This window comes from Spea bombifrons, chromosome 9, assembly GCF_027358695.1.
Source record: "Spea bombifrons isolate aSpeBom1 chromosome 9, aSpeBom1.2.pri, whole genome shotgun sequence".
Classification (NCBI taxonomy): domain Eukaryota; kingdom Metazoa; phylum Chordata; class Amphibia; order Anura; family Pelobatidae; genus Spea; species Spea bombifrons.
Window position 1 is genome coordinate 21,134,839 of NC_071095.1, and position 18,575 is coordinate 21,153,413.

Below are 18,575 nucleotides of genomic sequence, written 5' to 3' on the forward strand. Positions count from 1 at the left end.
GGAGATTATAAAACACTTGTCCAGGGTCTTCACAACACTTTAACAATAGTCATTGGGTCCCCCCCCAAAAAAAACATTGCTAGAGATCTCGGTAAAACATAACGAACTGCCAGTTCTCGGAATCTTCTCCATCCTCTGAGTAGGATCTAAGCAACTTGAATAGTTGGTCAGCTATTGAATATGTCGCTAACAGACGGGCTTACCCCCTGTATACATTCTTCTCAACCTACTTGCCACCGCGGTGATGTAAAGATCATACGAGAGAATATCCTATCGAATAGCGTATAAGTGAATATCACTGAGTGCTTGCTGATCCGTGTCTTCTCCTAAGTAGACATCGGAGTCCAGTTCAATCTCTTCCACCCACTGATCCAGCTTTATGTTCATCTGGAATAGAAACATTCCAAAAGTAAACCGTGAAGGACCTAATGCATATAGAATGTTATACAATGTATTAAGACGTACAGCAATTACATGTAGATTTAATTATTTTTTGGTTTATAATAAAGGAATTATCAAGTATTATTACGGCTATAATAATTTCGGGTGTAGGAAATCGAAGGATTATTTGCCCGTCGGTTTTTTGTTGTTAAAAGGGGAACACCATAATTGCATAGATTACATGTTTAGAGTTAATTTGATTAATACCACTTACTGTTTTTTCTGGTTTAATGTAACTTCTTCGTTTTAGGCACTTCGGACATTTGTCATGTCAGAAATATATACTAACAAAAAGAAATTTGGTTTACTTGGTTGGGCTTTATCAAGGTTGTCCCTGAAAGGTCCTAAAGAATACATTTCCAAAAGGACCCGATTCCATCAGTATGAGTATTGCTTAATGTATATGTCAGGACTGGGTTGGGAGGTATAGAAACCCAGAAGGAGGCAGTGCAAAACACAATATAAGCATAAACCAATAATCAGTCCAGAAGGTCGAGGCAGACAGCGCAGGAACTCAACAGGTTAACGAGCCGAGGTCGTGGGACAAGAGACAGATATCCAGGTGGGAAGCCAAAGGTCCAAAGCAAAAAAGGTCAAACAAGGTCAAGCAGGTTGAAGCGAGGGATACAAGAGGAATGGAGTCTGTACAAAGACAGACACCGCAGCTTGGGAACACTCAAGCAAGAAACGAAGAGAGAGAAGAGTTTATATAGGGCTCCAGGTGACCGGCTCCTCCCGTTAGCTTCAGGTAACGAACGTTCTCAGAGCAGGATTGGCCAAGTATATTTCAGCCAATGAGGAAATGTCTGGGACAATAGAACACGCCCCTTTAATCACTCCGCTATACTCCACTATAAAGGCCGCATCCCCAGCCTGAGGCCGGGGATGTGGCAACCACACCTCGGCGTGCCTATAACTTGAGGTCGGGGATGCGGCCTGTTCCTCAGCCGCACCGCCAAACAACCTGAAGCCAGGGATTCGGCCTGTTTGACAAACGCACCGTAGGTGTATTCATATCTACCTGAAGTTTTTCTAAAGACTCCTTTAAGCTCGGTACAGTGACTACAAGACTTCCCTTTTTCCTGATGTTCTCATTCAGAAACGTCCAGGCTCTAAAAAATAAACGGAGACATTAAATTAATAGACTAGCAAAACGATGACACGGCAAAGATGCCGAAATCATACTAAAGTTCTAATTTAATACTACTTTATGTAATTAAAAATGACCAGGTTAGGCGACTTGAAGGAGAGGAGAGAGAGGGGATGTGATAGAAACATTTAAAGAAAGTTAGAACAAGAGATCATAATCTACAACTAGAGGGGCAGAAGATTAGATCGAATGGAAGGAAGTTTTACTTTGCTGAGAGGGTGGTAGGTAAATGGAACAGCCTTTAAGCAGATGCGGTAGAGGCTAATACAGGGGGGAATTTAGGGATATGGCTCCAGAATCATCACTCAAGAAAACAGGATTTATTGTTTTTTTTATGGTCAGGTGATTATTTCTAACAAGGAATATGAAGACAAAGTTACTTTATTTGTTCCTTTTTGTTAAGGAAATACTCAAAAACGTTATTTAAGACAACAACGTCGGCGTCTTGAAGAAGAGACTTCTGGCTACAAACATCTGAGTGGTACACCTGGGGAGATACAAGGAAGATGTTTTATATGGCAAAGTATCATGGAAAGCAAGAGTAACACACATACACCCTATGTGTGAGAGAGCGAGGGAGATTAAGTGAGAGTGTGAGAGAGCAGAAGAGATTACGTGAGAGCGTGAGAGATTATGTGAGAGTGTAACAGTGTTGTGAGAGATTATGATAATACGGCTGCACCGAAGCAGATTTACCTGGATTCGGTCTGCAAACTGATATTTCTGTATTATCTTCTGCTGCAGATCACAAAATTCGGCGTTCATTTCCACTCCGCATAAACGGCTGGCAGAGCTATAAACATAACCCTAAAGAGCCAACAAACCCTACATTATCAAACGCCCAATATTATCGCAGAATACTGGTTACCCAGCGATTTATAAAGGGACAGCAGCTACTAGTTATTAAGTCCTTCAGTCCCCTATGGACGTACCGATACGTCCAAAAAACGCATCCCAAGAATCCCCCATGGACGTACTGGTACGTCCTGCCCTTCTTGCAGCGGCAGGGACCCATCCCTGCTGCTGCAGGGCAGCTTGGACTCCCCCCTGACAGCAGAAGCCAGCATCACCGATCTGATGTAACAGCTTCCGGCACGACCGCCGGAAAACTCTTACATTTTTAAACGCGATCAGGCATCCCAATATTGACAGTATTTTAATAAAATTGTAGTATTTTTTTTATCCGGCAGCATAGAGAAGTTGTAGGATGCTTTACCGCATATAAAACGGCACCCAGTCTGGATCCAACATCAACCAGGGTTTTCCCGGCCAGGTCCGGCAGTGCGTGCTGGAAAAGGTACTTGAGCTCCACCGGAGAAAAAGAATGGGAAAGAAACTCTGCGGGTAAAAGCAGGTGGGGCGTTAATCCCGTTACACAGGAAAGGCTGTCACTTCATTAAATAAAGCTGAAGCACTGGATTTAGTGATGGCTCTTTTATTTGGGGCACTGGATTTAGTGATGGCTCTTTTATTGGGGCACTGGATTTAGTGATGGCTCTTTTATTTAGTACACTGGATTTAGTGATGGCTCTTTTATTGGGGCACTGGATTTAGTGATGGCTCTTTTATTGGGGCACTGGATTTAGTGATGGCTCTTTTATTGGGGCACTGGATTTAGTGATGGCTCTTTTATTTGGCACGCTGGATTCTAGTGATGGCTCTTTTATTTGAGTGTGTATGTGTTAGCATGAGTGTGTGTATATGTAAGTGTGTGTTTGAAATGACTACAATGACCGGAAAAAGCTATGGGTTGCATTTTAGCAAAACGTTCCAAAGACCCACCTAACGGAGCTGTTTTTCTGGATCCACAGGATAAACAGTAATCGCGACTCATTTTTCCCTCTTTACACAGAGAGTCGATGGTGTCATCATCATATAAAAAGGCATCCACATGAAGAGTGGGCTGCTCAAGATTCTCAATCTGAAACCACACATAATGCCATAAAGTTACAGTTGGCAGCATTTACAGTACGGCTAGCGGTAAAATGAAGAATAATATATCCCTCCTCTAGATTGTAAGCTCTTTTGAGCGGGGCCCTCCTCACCTGTTGCTTCTGTATGTCATCTTGTTATGTTACATACTACTTGTTTTGTCCTGTCTAATCTTTGTACAGCACTACCAAATCTGATGGCGCTATATAAAACAATAATGATAAAATAATAAATAATAATAATTAAAACAATAATATTAATTATTAATAATGCATTTTTTTATCTCCCAATTTCATATAAATTTGTATTATTTGTGAAACTAAAAAATGAATAAAAAAATAAATAGATTGAAAAAAATTAAAAACACATTTGTTTTGTTTTTGCTAAAGTGTTGTGATAATTTATATAATAAATAATATTTTTTTATTATAAATAAAGTAACGCAGCTCACAGCCTGAATTGCTTGGTTTTCCGTGCTGACCATCGCCTCCAGGGGCAAAAAGCTTCTCAAATCCTCCGCGATACTCTGCAGTATGACATCATTGTTACTTGTGGTCAATTCTTCAATGTCACCTACAAAATAAACAAATGTGTAGATATATTCTGATCACGGGAAATAGTTTTAGAAGAAGTTCTAAACTATACAGGGGGGATGCTATCCTTTTAAACAGGATTTTTCCAGTTACACACCATCCATCATATGCACCTTCATGCATAGGATCCCCCAGTGGTCCCTTTAAATATCCATTGTGTCCATTTGGCAAATGCATTTGCCCCTTTCCCGGGCAGGAGATCTGTTTAGCTTCAATGCTGGCTCGGTGAACGTTGCCGGTGTTGAGCACGCGCAGTGATGAGAGTGAGTATGTGTTGCACGCACAGTGATGAGAGTGAGTATGTGAGCACGCGCAGTGATGAGAGTGAGTATGTGAGCACGCGCCGTGATGAGAGTGAGTATGTGTTGCACGCGCAGTGATGAGAGTATGTGAGCACGCGCAGTGATGAGAGTATGTGAGCGCGTGCAGTGATGAGTGTATGTGAGCGCGTGCAGTGATGAGAGTGAGTATGTGCACGTGTGCAGTGATGAGAGTATGTGCGCGTGTGCAGTGATGAGAGTGAGCATGTGCGCGTGTGCAGTGATGAGAGTTAGTATGTGTGCACACGCAGTGATGAGCAGAAATAGTATTTAATGGAATGAATATCCTGCAAGGCAAACAGCAAATTCCGAGGAATCCTTTATAGATTTACATACAAAGAAGGTAAATATTAGCACTGAGGTAAATAGGACGGCTGAAGAATACCTTTAATGTCACCACCACAAAACGTTAGCATCAAATATAAAATGTATGATAAATAAATGGGCATCCCACAGCACCACCTACATTAAAAATGGGGTGGAATAATGCCCTAAAAAGAATACATTGGATTTATTTGTTTTGTAGTGGACTGCCTGCTACTAAATGATTACTTGGGGATAACATCGTTATGGCGCCTTACTGCTATGTTTCATCCAGTGGATAACTTTAGGCAGGGCTTCCGCTGACACCTGTCCGAGCAGGCCGAGAATGGCACACTGAGCTTCAGCCACATCCATATTCTAGGCGAATATTCATAATTCCACCCTCTTTTTGTCTCTATGGGGGTACAAAGATGGCCGTCTAATAATAATAGACACTGCGAGCGGCTAGAGTTCCCCCGAGCGGCCAGTAGTGGGAGCTCTATGGTATCAGCTGATTAACCCCGGAAAGGGAATTCGCGAAAGGTTAAAGCTCGTCCGCAAATGGTGACGTTTCCTAGTGAGCGGAAGTTCTGGGTTCAGTGGCTTCAACCGGTACCTACGTTACGTTTATTCGTTTAACCGTGACGAGGACACATGATATACGGATATTAAGAGGGGGCAGGGCCCTGAAAGCGCATAGTCCCGCCAGGGAATTGAACCGGAGACCGTGGGAAGGCCTCACGACCCCCAGAAGGGGGCTTGTTTCACGAGGGGGTAATGAAACCGTTTTGGGATTTACTAATAACCGAATTGTCTCGTTAATCCATCTGTCGTTATTTCCTGTGGTGATTTTTACTTCTCTTTTGCTCTCTCGCGTTATATATATATATATATATATATATATATATGCGCCACACACAGTATTGTAAGTATAGAGATACTTTACCTGCTGTAGAGACTCGGTCCTTAATCCGTTGTTGATCTCGTCTTAAATAGAAGCCATATGCCAATCCCATACATGGTGTCAGCCTCTACCACCTCAGACTGCTGTTCCATCCCTATATAAACTCCTTTATAACCTCACAACTAATGTGCTTGCATTAAAGGTTCTCCCGTCAGATCTGTTTTACTGGCGCGGTATTTTGTAGTGTTAGTTGTAAAGAGGATCATAGATAGAATGTGATATACATCTGTTGTTTTTGTCATTTCAGGTTTGGTGTAAATAAAGGAAGCCAAGATGGTTTTGGCAGACTTGGGGCGGAAAATCACGTCGGCCCTGCGCTCCTTGAGCAATGCGACGATCATTAACGAAGAGGTATGATGTTGCCGTGGAAAGAAATACGTATTTTTGTAAAGGTTAAAATGAAGCGGAAATCTGTAATTCTAATTATTATTTGTTATGTCCTGTTCGCCCGTTGTACAGTGCTTCAGAATATGAGGTTGCTGTATACAACCATAAATAATACATTTTAATATAGAAACCCTTTAAATTTTTTTTTTATTTGGCTTTATTGTGTTGTGTAATAATTGCAGCAATCTTAGCTCCAGATACAGGTTTATTTTATCATAGATATAAAGATGTACGGATGTGTTGTTTTCTAGGTGCTCGGTGCTATGCTGAAAGAGGTATGCACTGCTTTACTGGAAGCCGACGTCAACATTAAACTTGTCAAACAGTTAAGAGAAAATGTCAAGTAAGTTATATATTTTGTTTTTTTTTTATTGTTGAAATTGACTTTTTCGAACCATTTAATAGTTTCTAAAACTAGAGCATCGGAGGCTTGGATATAACTCAAGGATGTCCAATTTTATGTTTCTATACAAACATTGCTTGGCTCAAATGTTTTGGGCTACCTATGCTAATGTTTATAGTCACTTCATCTTCACGCCGTGGGATTTCAGAATGCGATGTAGTATTTGTTCTGTAATGCCAAACCTTTCAAGAGGTCAAAAGCGAGGGAATAACAAGGTGCTAAAATGTTTTTAATATTATTTATTATTGCCAACAATTTACACAGCGCTTCATACAATACATATATTCACTTATGGGCTTCTGTGGTTTCAGATGTATAGTCGGTGTTCTCTGGGATCCTGGCTGTCGGTTAGCTTCATGATCCGTAGATGTGGTATCTCGGTTATTCAAGCAGTTTTTTTTCTTTTCCAATTATGCCAAGTTGTTTTCATTTTAATATTGATCTCCATCGTTCTATCGAAATTGGAGCTGAGAGAGGAAAGAAAACCGACTAAGCTCAATTTAGTTGACGTAGAATCCAGCGCTTTATCTTGGATGGATGTGATCTTTTGGAAGCCCCAGTAGTTAAATCACATTTGGCAATCTGGCTGATTAGATGTAGTTGCTGTCTAGTGTCTCCGCTGGTGTCTGTAACCGTTGTGCTTTCACAAGCGCATTGGCAGCAGTTCTTTATTATACAATCTTTATCAGGGAATGTATGTTCCATAACCTTGCCGTCACGAGACGTGAGCGGACTGAAACGTAACATCTGCGCATGTCAATATGTCATCTTTAGGAGTGGGCCTGGAAAAATAAGCCTTACTGGTCAAGATTAAAACCTCACTAGCCCATTCTTCATTCGAACAAAACCTTGATGTCAGGAGTGTACTACATGAAACTTTTGCTCGCCTTACAATTTCTTCCATTCGTGGGCACTACAACTGCCCCCTTATGTGCTCCAAAATACATTTGAATGTTGGTTATGAATAACACGCATCAATAAGACACATAAATTGCACGCGAGTGGCTATTCAACGGGGCAAGAGCATTCGATTGAGCTAACTTTAGCTGTGCTAAATAGGTTTCTCTTTGTTTAGGTCAGCTATTGATTTGGAAGAAATGGCATCTGGCCTAAATAAGAGAAAGATGATCCAACATGCCGTCTTCAAAGAGCTTGTCAAGGTAAGGCCCATCCTTTTGTAAGCTTATCTCGAAGGCACTTGGTATGATGACATAGAATAGTATCGTTTAAGAGCTGGCGCAATCATTATTGAGGATAATTATGGTAATATTGCTGTCTATTTTCTAACAGTTGGTGGATCCTGGTGTTAAAGCGTGGACTCCTACTAAAGGCAAACCAAATGTCATAATGTTTGTAGGTTTACAAGGAAGTGGAAAAACAACCACCTGTTCAAAGGTAAGAGAAGCCGGAGCTCTAGCTTAAACTACACGTATGAATGGCCTTACGGTGGGGCTCAGATCAGCTGCTGCTTTGCTATTGTATATGGAAGTTCTTCATTTGTGTACTTTATACAAGTCATTATTTCACTATACAGCTGGCATATTACTATCAGAGGAAAGGCTGGAAGACATGCTTGATATGTGCCGACACATTCAGAGCAGGTACGTTCTTATATTCTTTTGTCCTTTCATCTGTTTTAAAAGTTTGATCTGCTGAGACTGATTCGAACTTCTTATGCTAACATGTAAATGTATAGTGTATGTGTGTATACAGATTTTGGTTTGACTCTTAAATAACGAACCTATCAGTATTTATTGCAAGCTTGATGATGTAGCCGATATGTTTTTTCTCCCAAAAAACTCCATGATCCTATCTCTTTACTACAGAATGTACCCTTAAGACATCTACATCAGATGTTGAGTATTAACCATAGCCACGATTCTGACGTTATACTGTATGTTAATAACACGCAGGATATCATTTGTGTTCATAGGAGCCTTCGATCAGTTGAAACAGAATGCTACGAAAGCAAGGATACCTTTCTACGGCAGGTAAGCCTGACAAATGCCACTTGCTGTTTCTACGCAGCACATCTTCACTTTTCCAGGAAACTCACCTTGAAAATCATTAAATAATTTGGACATGCAAGAAAAATGGTTTGAATTAAGTCTTTTGCAAAAGGGCTCGGTTCGTTATACTTGTTTTTGTTCCATGCAGTTATACAGAAATGGATCCAGTGAACATTGCATATGAAGGTGTGGAAAAATTTAAGAATGAAAACTTTGAGATAATCATCGTAGACACAAGCGGACGTCACAAGCAAGAGGATTCTCTCTTTGAAGAAATGCTTCAGGTTTCTAATGCCGTGGTAAGTGTTATTGGCCGTGTTGTAATTCTATTTGTATTTTGATTGCCCTCTTCCTAGCACAAGTGTATGTAGGAACATCAGATCATGTGATCAGCATACCCACCTACCAAACCATATGGTAGATGAAGGATGTGTATGGTGTAGAGATGTGAACGGGGAGTATGTCTTCTGGCTGCAGATTTGTTCATGCGGCCCGAGTAAATGTCTTGCACATACCGTAAGGAAGTGACAGATGAGCATTAATGCATTTCTCGTACTTTTTCACTGTTGGCTTTTGCTATAATAAATTTGGACTCTAATAACTATTCATGGTGTTCGTGATCCTTCTCATTTCAGCAACCTGATAACATTGTGTATGTGATGGACGCCTCCATTGGACAGGCCTGTGAGTCCCAAGCCAAAGCTTTCAAAGACAAAGTGGATGTAGCTTCTGTTATTGTGACCAAGCTTGATGGTCACGCAAAAGGAGGTGGAGCGCTTAGTGCGTGAGTACTTTTCTTTAACAATCATATACCGTATTTTCCGGCATATAAGACGACCCCCAAATTTTGAGAAGATTTTCATAGGTTAAAAAGTCGTCTTATACGCCGGAAAATACTCAGTCGGTTTTTGTACATAAATACATGATGAAGCCCACATGCAGCCTTTACTCTGATCTTCTAAATTATACACGTTTACGTTTTGTTTCACTATAAAGGCTCTGCAGATGCCAAATGCTTGTTTGGGGGCTAACTTCCCGCTCCACGTTCTTTCTTTATTTCAGGGTTGCTGCTACAAAAAGCCCTATCATTTTCATTGGAACTGGAGAACATATAGATGATTTTGAACCATTCAAAACACAACCGTTTATTAGCAAACTTCTTGGTGAGCAATCTAAACGTTTATCATCGTTGGCCGGTCTGTATTACTCTGGTAACTTCCAAGCCATGAAGAACCAGGACCCTGTTCTTTCTGTACCAATATATCGCATTTGATGTATGGTCATTTTGTATTTTCCTTTGTTATAGACCTATGGAATCTGGTGTCGTAATAGTTGACGGACCATTTGCTTTTATATGAAAAGGTGCCAGTGAAACTGGTGGTTATTTGAATGAGATGTATTCTTTTGGCATTATGGTATTATAGTGCACTGAAAGAAAATGAGATTACACAAGAAAAAAATCTAGTGTTTTTGGTATCTCCGTTTTCTGCTTTTATGGTATGGTTTTCATAATGGTGTATTTTATCACTGCTTTTAACATTTTTTTTTTTCCCCAGGAATGGGTGATATTGAGGGTTTGATAGATAAAGTAAACGAGCTGAAACTGGATGACAACGAAGCCCTAATAGAGAAACTGAAACATGGTAAGGATGTTCAGAGCCTACATGATCACGTCCTTGAGATGAATGTGCTATCTGCTTTCAGTATATAAATGTTTGAGGGGTCTTTTTCTGGGAGCCGTTGTGTGTGTTACCTGCCCAGCCTTTTGCTAACATTTTCACGTATGTTGGCATTGTGCAGTTTGCCTTAGTATAAGGGACTTTTGAGTTTCTGTTGGAGCACTCAGTTGAGCGAGGGGTTTCGACCAGCACTTCTAAAATACTGCAACATCCCTGATGACTCTGCATACATAATACCTGCCTTCACATATAATAAACGTATAATTTTTCTTTATCTGATCTGCAGACTGGGATTTCCCAATGGTTGTGACAGCTTTATTGGAATAAGGTACATTATGGAAGAACTGCTAGTAGTAATGGGCTTTTCTCTGTCTGTTTTATGATTGTAGGGCAATTCACCCTGAGAGATATGTATGAGCAGTTCCAAAATATCATGAAGATGGGTCCATTTGGTCAGATCCTGGTGAGTATCCGTTTAGCTTGTTCCATAGCCCTTAGGGTGAGTAAATGTGCAGATGACAAGCTGTAAAGCTTGTATTCCTCCATGACATTTATTAAGCCTTTGTGTGTTTGTTCCTCGTGAACATAGATGAAATTGTCTTTAAAAAGCCTAGGTGAAATGGTTTTGAAAATGTAATGCAACTATATATATTAAATATCCTTTTTTAAAATTTCTGTTGCTAGGGAATGATTCCTGGTTTTGGCCAAGACTTTATGAGCAAGGGGAATGAACAGGAATCAATGGCTCGACTGAAAAAACTCATGACCATTATGGACAGCATGAACGATCAGGGTAAATATTAAACGTGCTGTGGGGCAAACCAGCACTTTCATTCGGAATGACGAGCTGCCAACCCTCGTGGCGATCATTTTCCCCTCTCCCAACACTAATTGGCTTTGTAACAAGATTGTTACTTTAGGATGTGTTTTGTGCCGACAAACATGTATTTTAAGCCAATAGCTTAGGTACATAGGCATGATGTTATGTAGACGGCCCTTTTCCTTCCGTTAATGGAATACATGTGTTGGGATTTATTTATTCAAAATTTTGGTTCTGTTCACAGTAACTGTTTGCTTGTTCCGCAGAGCTTGATAACACTGACGGCGCCAAGCTCTTCAGCAAGCAGCCCGGGAGAATCCAGAGAGTAGCCAGGGGGTCCGGCGTGTCAACAAGAGATGTACAAGAACTCTTGGCGCAGTACACAAAGTTTGCACAGATGGTTAAGAAGATGGGAGGCATCAAGGGACTCTTTAAAGGTAAGAACGCTGTATTTTCAGTGCGTCTGGCGTCTCCACAGGAAAGGGAGCAGAATTGGAGAAATAATGGATTTTGGAAAAGCAAGCAAAGACTGAGGTCATTCTGATGTTGCGGTCAATCTATACAATCAACACGGTTCATCGTTTTCAAAGTTTTGTCTTTCTAGTTACTATTGTCTTCCTGCCCTTTCTAGAAACAAGTTATGTGAAAACCACTTTAAAACTGTTATTAATGCCTTTAATACAGTGTAATCGTGCAAATTCAGAGAATTGCCGAAGAAAATTAGATATTATCTTTTTTCTTATACAGGAGGAGACATGTCTAAAAATGTAAATCCTTCACAAATGGCGAAACTGAACCAGCAAATGGCCAAAATGATGGATCCCAGAGTTTTACAACACATGGGTAAGTCCTAGAGAATGTTTTATATACCGGAAAATGTTTGACAGATAATTCACTTTAAAAAGGCCTTGCAAGTAGTGATTGCATCGAATCATCATGTCTGACAATCTTGTTTTTAGGTGGCATGGCAGGTCTCCAGTCCATGATGAGACAATTCCAACAGGGAGCAGCTGGCAACATGAAAGGAATGATGGGATTTAACAACATGTAGATCCTTCTGTAACATCTCTGCTGCCTTCCGGGCTGCCATGAACTGCAAAGTAGCCCTATTTATTGTGCAAGACCAGGAAAAGCAGACCCCGATCAAATGTGGTCTTTTTAAAATTGTCACCTTGTTTTCCCTACAATATTTTATAACATCCATAATCAAATAACATTACATCATTTTTGTTCTTAGCCCCCCTGCCCCCCCAAATCCTTTTTTTTTTTTTTTTTTTTTTTTTTTTTGTAATTTCTGACCATTTTTGACTCTGATTGGGAAAACAAATAGCCTTTCTATTTTAAATTATGGAGAGAATCACCTTTACATTCTGGAATCGGAAACAATGCTCTGATGTAAACACTGTCCATGGCTAGAAATTGGAGGATTACTTTGTATGGACATCCAACTGTTGTGCCATTTACTGGCAGTCGGCCTGCTGTAAGAAAAGAGAAAAATAAATTTATAGATGGCTGAAATTTGATTATGCTTAAGGTTTGTAATACTTCAACATCCTAAAATAAATATATAAAGCATTACAACGGGAACGGACTTGTGAGGGGGCACCGGACGCCTAAACGCATCATTGGCTTCATTCTCTTTATACAATTGTCAAAAAAAAAAGGGGCATTGTTGCTACGTTAAATATAACGTGCAATTGGTAATTCAGTTTGTTAGTTTTATTCTACTAAGTTAGTATTTTAAGGGGAGACCACCTTGCTTGTTGCCTGCACATTTGTGTTGTGCCACCATGACGGATGACTTCCTTTTTCCTTGTCCTTACAGCAAACATGGCTGACAAGGATTAAAAGGGCAGTGCTCCTGCTTGCGCTGTCATTGACGGTGTCTTTCGGTGATAAATCTTCAGTTAAAATCGTCGTAGGATCTGAATAATGCATTAATTAAAACAAAGTACAGCGGGTTTCCCCTTATACCTGTAATTGTGTAAAGTAGTCACTAACGTCCAATCTTTTTTTTATCCAAGGTATGATGCAAGTGCCCCAGTTGTGCTGTACATTCCGACCGTACTTAAACTGTGGTCATTTGGTGGAAGGGGGCACTCGCGCATGCTCGCACTCCATATATCCCACATCTGTCAGACCATAGTCCTGCTGAACTGTTTGGTGTCACCATAACATCACACCATGTTGCTGTTGTATTATACATAAAACCTATTTAATTATACTATGTACATAATATCTTACTGTCAATTGGCAATGTTTACGGGGTTAGCGGGAGAAGAGCGCTAATTCTCATGGCGCTCGCCAGCCACATCCGTTCTTTGGCACCAGATGCGCATGACGGGAGGGTAAATGGCTGCCAATTCAAAGCGATCGCGCAACCAAACTGTATTTGCCAAAGGCAAATATTTAGAAAAACCTCGATTGTTGGTAAACACATTATTTTTGTATAGTACAAAGTATGGATGATTTCATTGGAATGAATAGAAAATACCAGAAAACGGGCACAAATCTGTATTCAACGATCCCGGTCCTCAGGAAATGAATAGTTCTATATGCTGTTTATATATCTGCAGTTATTAGAAAGACTGCTTTTATCGTATTGGCCTATGCATAGGAAACATATCCACTACTCCTTATAGTCCTATAATATATACAAATTATATATATTATATATTTGTAAGTAACATTTTAATATACGTTGCCCATTTAAACACATTTTACTTCAAACAGTGGATTATTTATTGCCAACAGCCACCTGCCACTTCCTGTTTGCGTTCCACACCTCGGATTCAGCTATTGAGACGCGGTACGAGGCGCTCACCAAAACGAGGCTTGGAACGCGGGAGTGTTCCTGTGTCAATTCCAAACCCTCGTCCACAGGAGCGAAACGCAGGAGGGTTATTTCCGCCCGTGTCGTTGCCTGGCAGCCCGCGGCAGCGCACAGACAGGGAAGTTTTCCGTTTTATTTAAATTGCGCACAGACATGGCGACTGGTGAGGTAAGCTTCGGGGCCAAGTCACCTCAGATATTTATTTAGTATTCTGTCAGCAATGTCTGGACACCTGTTATATTGTATTTGTGTTTTAAAGTTCTGCTTTTATACATTTTGCAAGTTATTACATGAAATTGTTTCAATGACCAGACTTTACGGGACTGTAAGCATCCTAAAATACTTTGGGCGTATGTATATATAATACCGACAGGGTGGTAGTTGTATTGAACAGCCTCCCAGCAGAAGAGGTAGAGGCTAATAGAGAGAGAGTGTAAAGGGCAGGGGCTTGGATTTAATACATTGTGTGATGGCGGGACCGAAGCAGTGGCCTCGTACATCTCACCTACCAGATGTTTCTTTTGTTTCAACTTTGAGCCTCAATTTAGATACCATCCCAATGACAGGAAGTTAATGTTTAATCTAACCGTTTGATTGGCCTATTAAAAATCAGCCTTTCCGGCTACAATAGGCATGTGCAGCGTTAACCCCGTCCGTGCTGGATATATCATCCATGTTATTCTGATGGCCAAAATTTTGACGTTTCTAAGTGACCCCAAACTTTTGAACCCTACTGTATGATGCCATGGCCGCGTTCACGGATATCTTTGAGCGCATCCCGTCGCAAAACGTTTCATCAAAAGCCCCGTTTATGGCTTGGCACGTCTTCCTTTCCCTTTGGTTTTTTTTTTTTTGCTTTAGGGCAATAACGATAAGCAATGGCGCTCGCTTTACGGCCAGGGCAATACGCACGAGATTACTCTTCATATAAAATTTCAGTGGCTCCTGATGCATAATTACCATACGGAGCCATTAACTCTTCGATAACTGTCTTGCAATGTGAGGCAGCAGTGCAACTTCTTTACTTAATATAATCAAGGAGCCTCTATGAATATTTAATAGGCTGTAATTCCACTTAAAATGAAAAGTACTATGATGTCACACTACTTCAACCCATAGCCTCAGTATTCCCAAACGGATCTAAACGGGGCAGACATTAGAAACATTTAGAAAGGTTACAAGCCGACATGTTTTAAGCAGTAAGACTCTTATTCAACTCGTAATCGCTGTGTTGGTTACAGGTTCTAAGTATCGGTACCCGGGAGTTTGAGAGCGTGGAGCTTGGCGATATACACAAGAAGACGAAAGTGCCGAGGAGAATTATCCACTTTGCCAGCGGTGAAACCATGGAGGAATACAGTACCGATGAGGAGGAGGAAGAGGAGGTGCAGGAGAAGAAGGATCTTCTGCCATCCATGGACCCAGTAGGTGGAACCTAACCCCAGGAGGAAGATTTGTGAATAGTATGCGATGGGGTGTAGAGAAGGCAACGCAAAGATAATGGTTCATTTTGCCAACGTTGCGGCCATAGGAAGGAGGCCTTCGTCAGGGCTAATGAATAGGCTCTGGTGGAGTCCTACGGTGCACGGTTCCTTTTCGTGTTGTCTTCTCACTTTTGGATCGATCAGGAGATCAGTCATTTTTCCCACGTCACTTAACTTTGTGCACCAACCAAGCTTTTTGGGGGGGACAGTTATGGGGACTGAGAATGTAGGGATGACACATGCATCCTTGGAGCTCGCATACCCTGCTAAGACCCCTGTCCCCCTGTTTTTACTTACGCTGTAAAAATGGACGGACAAAAACCATGATCCAAGAGAAATCCTAAAAATGAGATAAATCCAGTTTTTTTTCAGCGCCAACCTACGTAACCGTATACTGCACTGAGTTTTTTTCCATGGGACCCCCCTTTAAGAAAATAAATTAACAATCTAAAAAGGTTTTAGTGATCGACACGTTTGTAGTGGGAATCGGAGAAGCTAGGCTGCTGCTGATGTACTTTGGGTACTTTTATAAACTGCTACTTATGAACCAGTTGGGATAATTTGTAAAATTTCATGTATAACGGCTTTCTCGGGTACCCACATTTGGTGGCTGGGTATGATGTTGCTTTCATTGCCATCATTCTCCTTCCATGTAAGAAATCGGGAGCCTTTGTGTTCTATGTGACATACAGTAGAAGGCTTGGAGCCTTAATGGTGTTAGCAGAGATGGAAAGATCTAATAGTTTAAATATGGATCAGAGTCGCTGACAGCACCTAGATGAATGTGTTTCGTTCACATGTTAAGATGTTTTTTTATTTCTTGTCTCTCTGCTCCCCCCCCACCGCAGTCCAAGTTAACCTGGGGACCGTATCTCTGGTTTTACATGCTGCGAGCTGCCACCTCGACGCTCTCAGGTAAGGAAGGTTCAATGAAAATACCAAAAATAGACCCATTCTGACCTTTGGAAGTTAATGTGGAGCTTGTCTCACATTTTAATTGTTTTAAATGCGACCCATTCCTGCTATCTGGCAAGTGGTGGGCAAAGCCTATATTAGTAATAACATCGGCTCTAGTAATTGCTCTGAACTATATTATGGTTAACTTACATTTAAAAAAAATACTTGAGTACTGAAGTACTCCGAGCTCTTTTATTATAGAATCATTCCAGCTAAGGGAACGTCTGTCTGTCTCTTGGCCGTCATGCAGGGATGTATATGGTTTTAAGCATAGACCTAATGAATGCTTTTTCTGTATTTCCAGTTTGTGATTTCTTGGGGGAGAAGATAGCTTCGGTTCTGGGTGTGAGTACACCAAAGTACCAGTATGCTATTGACGAATATTACCGGATGCAGAAAGAGGTAACGCTCATCCCCAGACTAAACATTTAATCGGTTCGTTTCCTTTACCATTTCCCCGTCATGGCAGATGGTCAGTAAGGACCCTTTTCTTTCATGGAAGGGACAGGGTGTATATGAGGGGGGTATGGGGCAATACGTGTGTGACCATATGTAATATTTTGACAGCTTTTAATATTTCTCAGGTAAGCTACAGAGAATGTTTAATTTGTGACATCGCTACTCGTGGATGAAGTGGTTAATGTTCTGACATTCCTCTGGATGTTATTGTAGACGGGCAATCCAGAGATGGTGCAGAATAAGCCAAGGCCCGGGCCAGACTTGCCCAACGGGCTCCATGTTACCCAAGCGGAGGAGGTGTTATAGCCAACTTGGCTCTATCTTGCTCTCTTCCCCTTCTCAGTAGCTTGTCTGTGTCAGGCAATGTCCTGATGCCCGCCCTGGCTATTTTACAGTTCTGTTCTTGTCATTGAGTCAGCTGCTTGTGCTCTACTTAACGGCGACTGATTGTAAGGGAATGGCTTTGCGTCTGTGTATTGTAAGGGAATGACTTTGCGTCTGTGTATTGTAAGGGAATGACTTTGCGTCTGTGTATTGTAAGGGAATTAGTTTGCGTCTGTGTATCGTAAGGGAATGAGTTTCTGTCTGTGTATTGTAAGGGAATTACTTTGCGTCTGTGAATTGTAAGGGAATGAGTTTGTGTCTGTGTATTGTAAGGGAATGAGTTTGTGTCTGTGTATTGTAAGGGAATGACTGCGTCTGTGTATTGTAAGGGAATGACTTTGCGTCTGTGTATCGTAAGGGAATGACTTTGCGTCTGTGTATCGTAAGGGAATGACTTTGCGTCTGTGTATTGTAAGGGAATGACTGCGTCTGTGTATTGTAAGGGAATGACTTTGCGTCTGTGTATTGTAAGGGAATGACTTTGCGTCTGTGTATCGTAAGGGAATGACTGCGTCTGTGTATCGTAAGGGAATGACTGCGTCTGTGTATCGTAAGGGAATGACTGCGTCTGTGTATCGTAAGGGAATGAGCTTCTGTCTGTGTATTGTAAGGGAATTACTTTGCGTCTGTGTATTGTAAGGGAATGACTTTGTGTCTGTGTAGGTGGAAGAAGAAGAGGAAGAGAATGAAATGTCGGAGCAGGCAGAGCGGCAGTACCAGGAGCAGCGCAGCCAGCAGCAGAGCGAAAGCAGTGCTCAGACGCAGCAGCCCGAAGCCTGCAACTCTTTTGTGAACATCAGCTTTGTGATAGAAGGAGACGATGCAGTCAACCTGTCCCAGAAGCAGGAACTGTCAGCCGTCCCCACCTAGGGGACTTTACTACCAAAGCTTCACGCCGGAGTCCAAATGGGAAACCGTTCCTGCCAAAATCCTCGGTGCCTTCCCTACTGACCTGATAACAGCATGCAAGGTGCAGTCTTGTTTAATAACGCAGATTAACAATTCCTTTCACCAGACCCAGAGAGATCCTATCTGAGAGGACTTCCAAGAGCACTTTGGGAACGGGCCGTCTCATAAATACCACGATATAACTTATTATAGAAAGGTTTTATTTAAGTCGTATGAAATCCTGCCAGTTTCAGGTAATTTGGTTTGATAGAAATATATTGGTGTTTTTGGTATTCATATATATGGAGCCAGAATTATGTGTATGTGTGGTTTCTGCGATAAGGTCAGATGTGCGTTCCTGTCTTCAGCTGTTCGAGATGTTCTTTTCTTTTTGTTCTTTGTTTCAGGAGTAACTGTTGCTCCCTGACACTTAAAGGTTCATTCCCTAAAGCTGATGTTTGCAGGCGTGTTGCAGTTTCAGCTCACTTATGCACTATGCAGGGCCAGCTTCCCCATTTACCTGGCTTTGCCCTTCACAGTACACGACGGACGAACAAGTAATTTCCTTT

At 41.3% G+C, this 18,575-nt stretch overlaps 2 protein-coding genes across 3 annotated transcripts; one reads left to right on the forward strand and one right to left on the reverse strand.

Moving 5' to 3' along the window:
• Nucleotides 1-236: 236 nt before the first annotated feature.
• On the reverse strand, nt 237-5,215 carry LOC128504516 (uncharacterized). The gene is made up of 8 exons (XM_053474598.1): nt 5,018-5,215; nt 3,975-4,096; nt 3,374-3,512; nt 2,808-2,929; nt 2,288-2,398; nt 1,972-2,078; nt 1,463-1,553; nt 237-387 (listed from the first exon to the last, which is right to left on the reverse strand). The coding sequence occupies exons 1-8, from the start codon at nt 5,112-5,114 to the stop codon at nt 271-273; spliced, it is 906 nt and encodes a 301-aa protein (XP_053330573.1). The 5' UTR covers nt 5,115-5,215; the 3' UTR covers nt 237-270.
• An 87-nt stretch (nt 5,216-5,302) lies between these two features.
• Nucleotides 5,303-18,456, forward strand: SRP54 (signal recognition particle 54). Of its 2 annotated transcripts, XM_053474593.1 has the most exons (17): nt 5,303-5,513; nt 5,951-6,054; nt 6,342-6,433; nt 7,569-7,653; nt 7,784-7,888; nt 8,028-8,094; nt 8,427-8,484; nt 8,651-8,801; nt 9,138-9,286; nt 9,565-9,665; nt 10,059-10,145; nt 10,571-10,644; nt 10,866-10,974; nt 11,268-11,438; nt 11,749-11,844; nt 16,580-16,677; nt 17,782-18,456. In XM_053474593.1, exons 2-17 carry the CDS (start codon nt 5,977-5,979, stop codon nt 17,986-17,988), a joined length of 1,728 nt encoding a protein of 575 aa, XP_053330568.1. In that variant the 5' UTR covers nt 5,303-5,513; nt 5,951-5,976; the 3' UTR covers nt 17,989-18,456. The 2 variants fall into 2 exon arrangements, with proteins under 2 accessions (XP_053330568.1, XP_053330567.1); XM_053474592.1 differs by lacking the exons at nt 16,580-16,677; nt 17,782-18,456 and adding an exon at nt 11,961-12,243.
• Nucleotides 18,457-18,575: the final 119 nt, after the last annotated feature.

Excerpts from the sequence above, each read along its gene's own strand:
- LOC128504516 (XM_053474598.1), bottom strand. The coding sequence starts at position 5,114 with ATGGATGTGGCTGAAGCTCAGTGTGCCATTCTCGGCCTGCTCGGACAG. Across the intron at positions 4,097-5,017 it reads CCACTGGATGAAACATAGCA|GTGACATTGAAGAATTGACC; the intron begins GTAAGGCGCCAT and ends TTTATTTTGTAG. Across the intron at positions 2,930-3,373 it reads CAGAAAAACAGCTCCGTTAG|AGTTTCTTTCCCATTCTTTT; the intron begins GTGGGTCTTTGG and ends TTTTACCCGCAG.
- SRP54 (XM_053474593.1), top strand. The coding sequence starts at position 5,977 with ATGGTTTTGGCAGACTTGGGGCGGAAAATCACGTCGGCCCTGCGCTCC. Across the intron at positions 6,434-7,568 it reads CAGTTAAGAGAAAATGTCAA|GTCAGCTATTGATTTGGAAG; the intron begins GTAAGTTATATA and ends CTCTTTGTTTAG. Across the intron at positions 10,146-10,570 it reads AATAGAGAAACTGAAACATG|GGCAATTCACCCTGAGAGAT; the intron begins GTAAGGATGTTC and ends TTATGATTGTAG.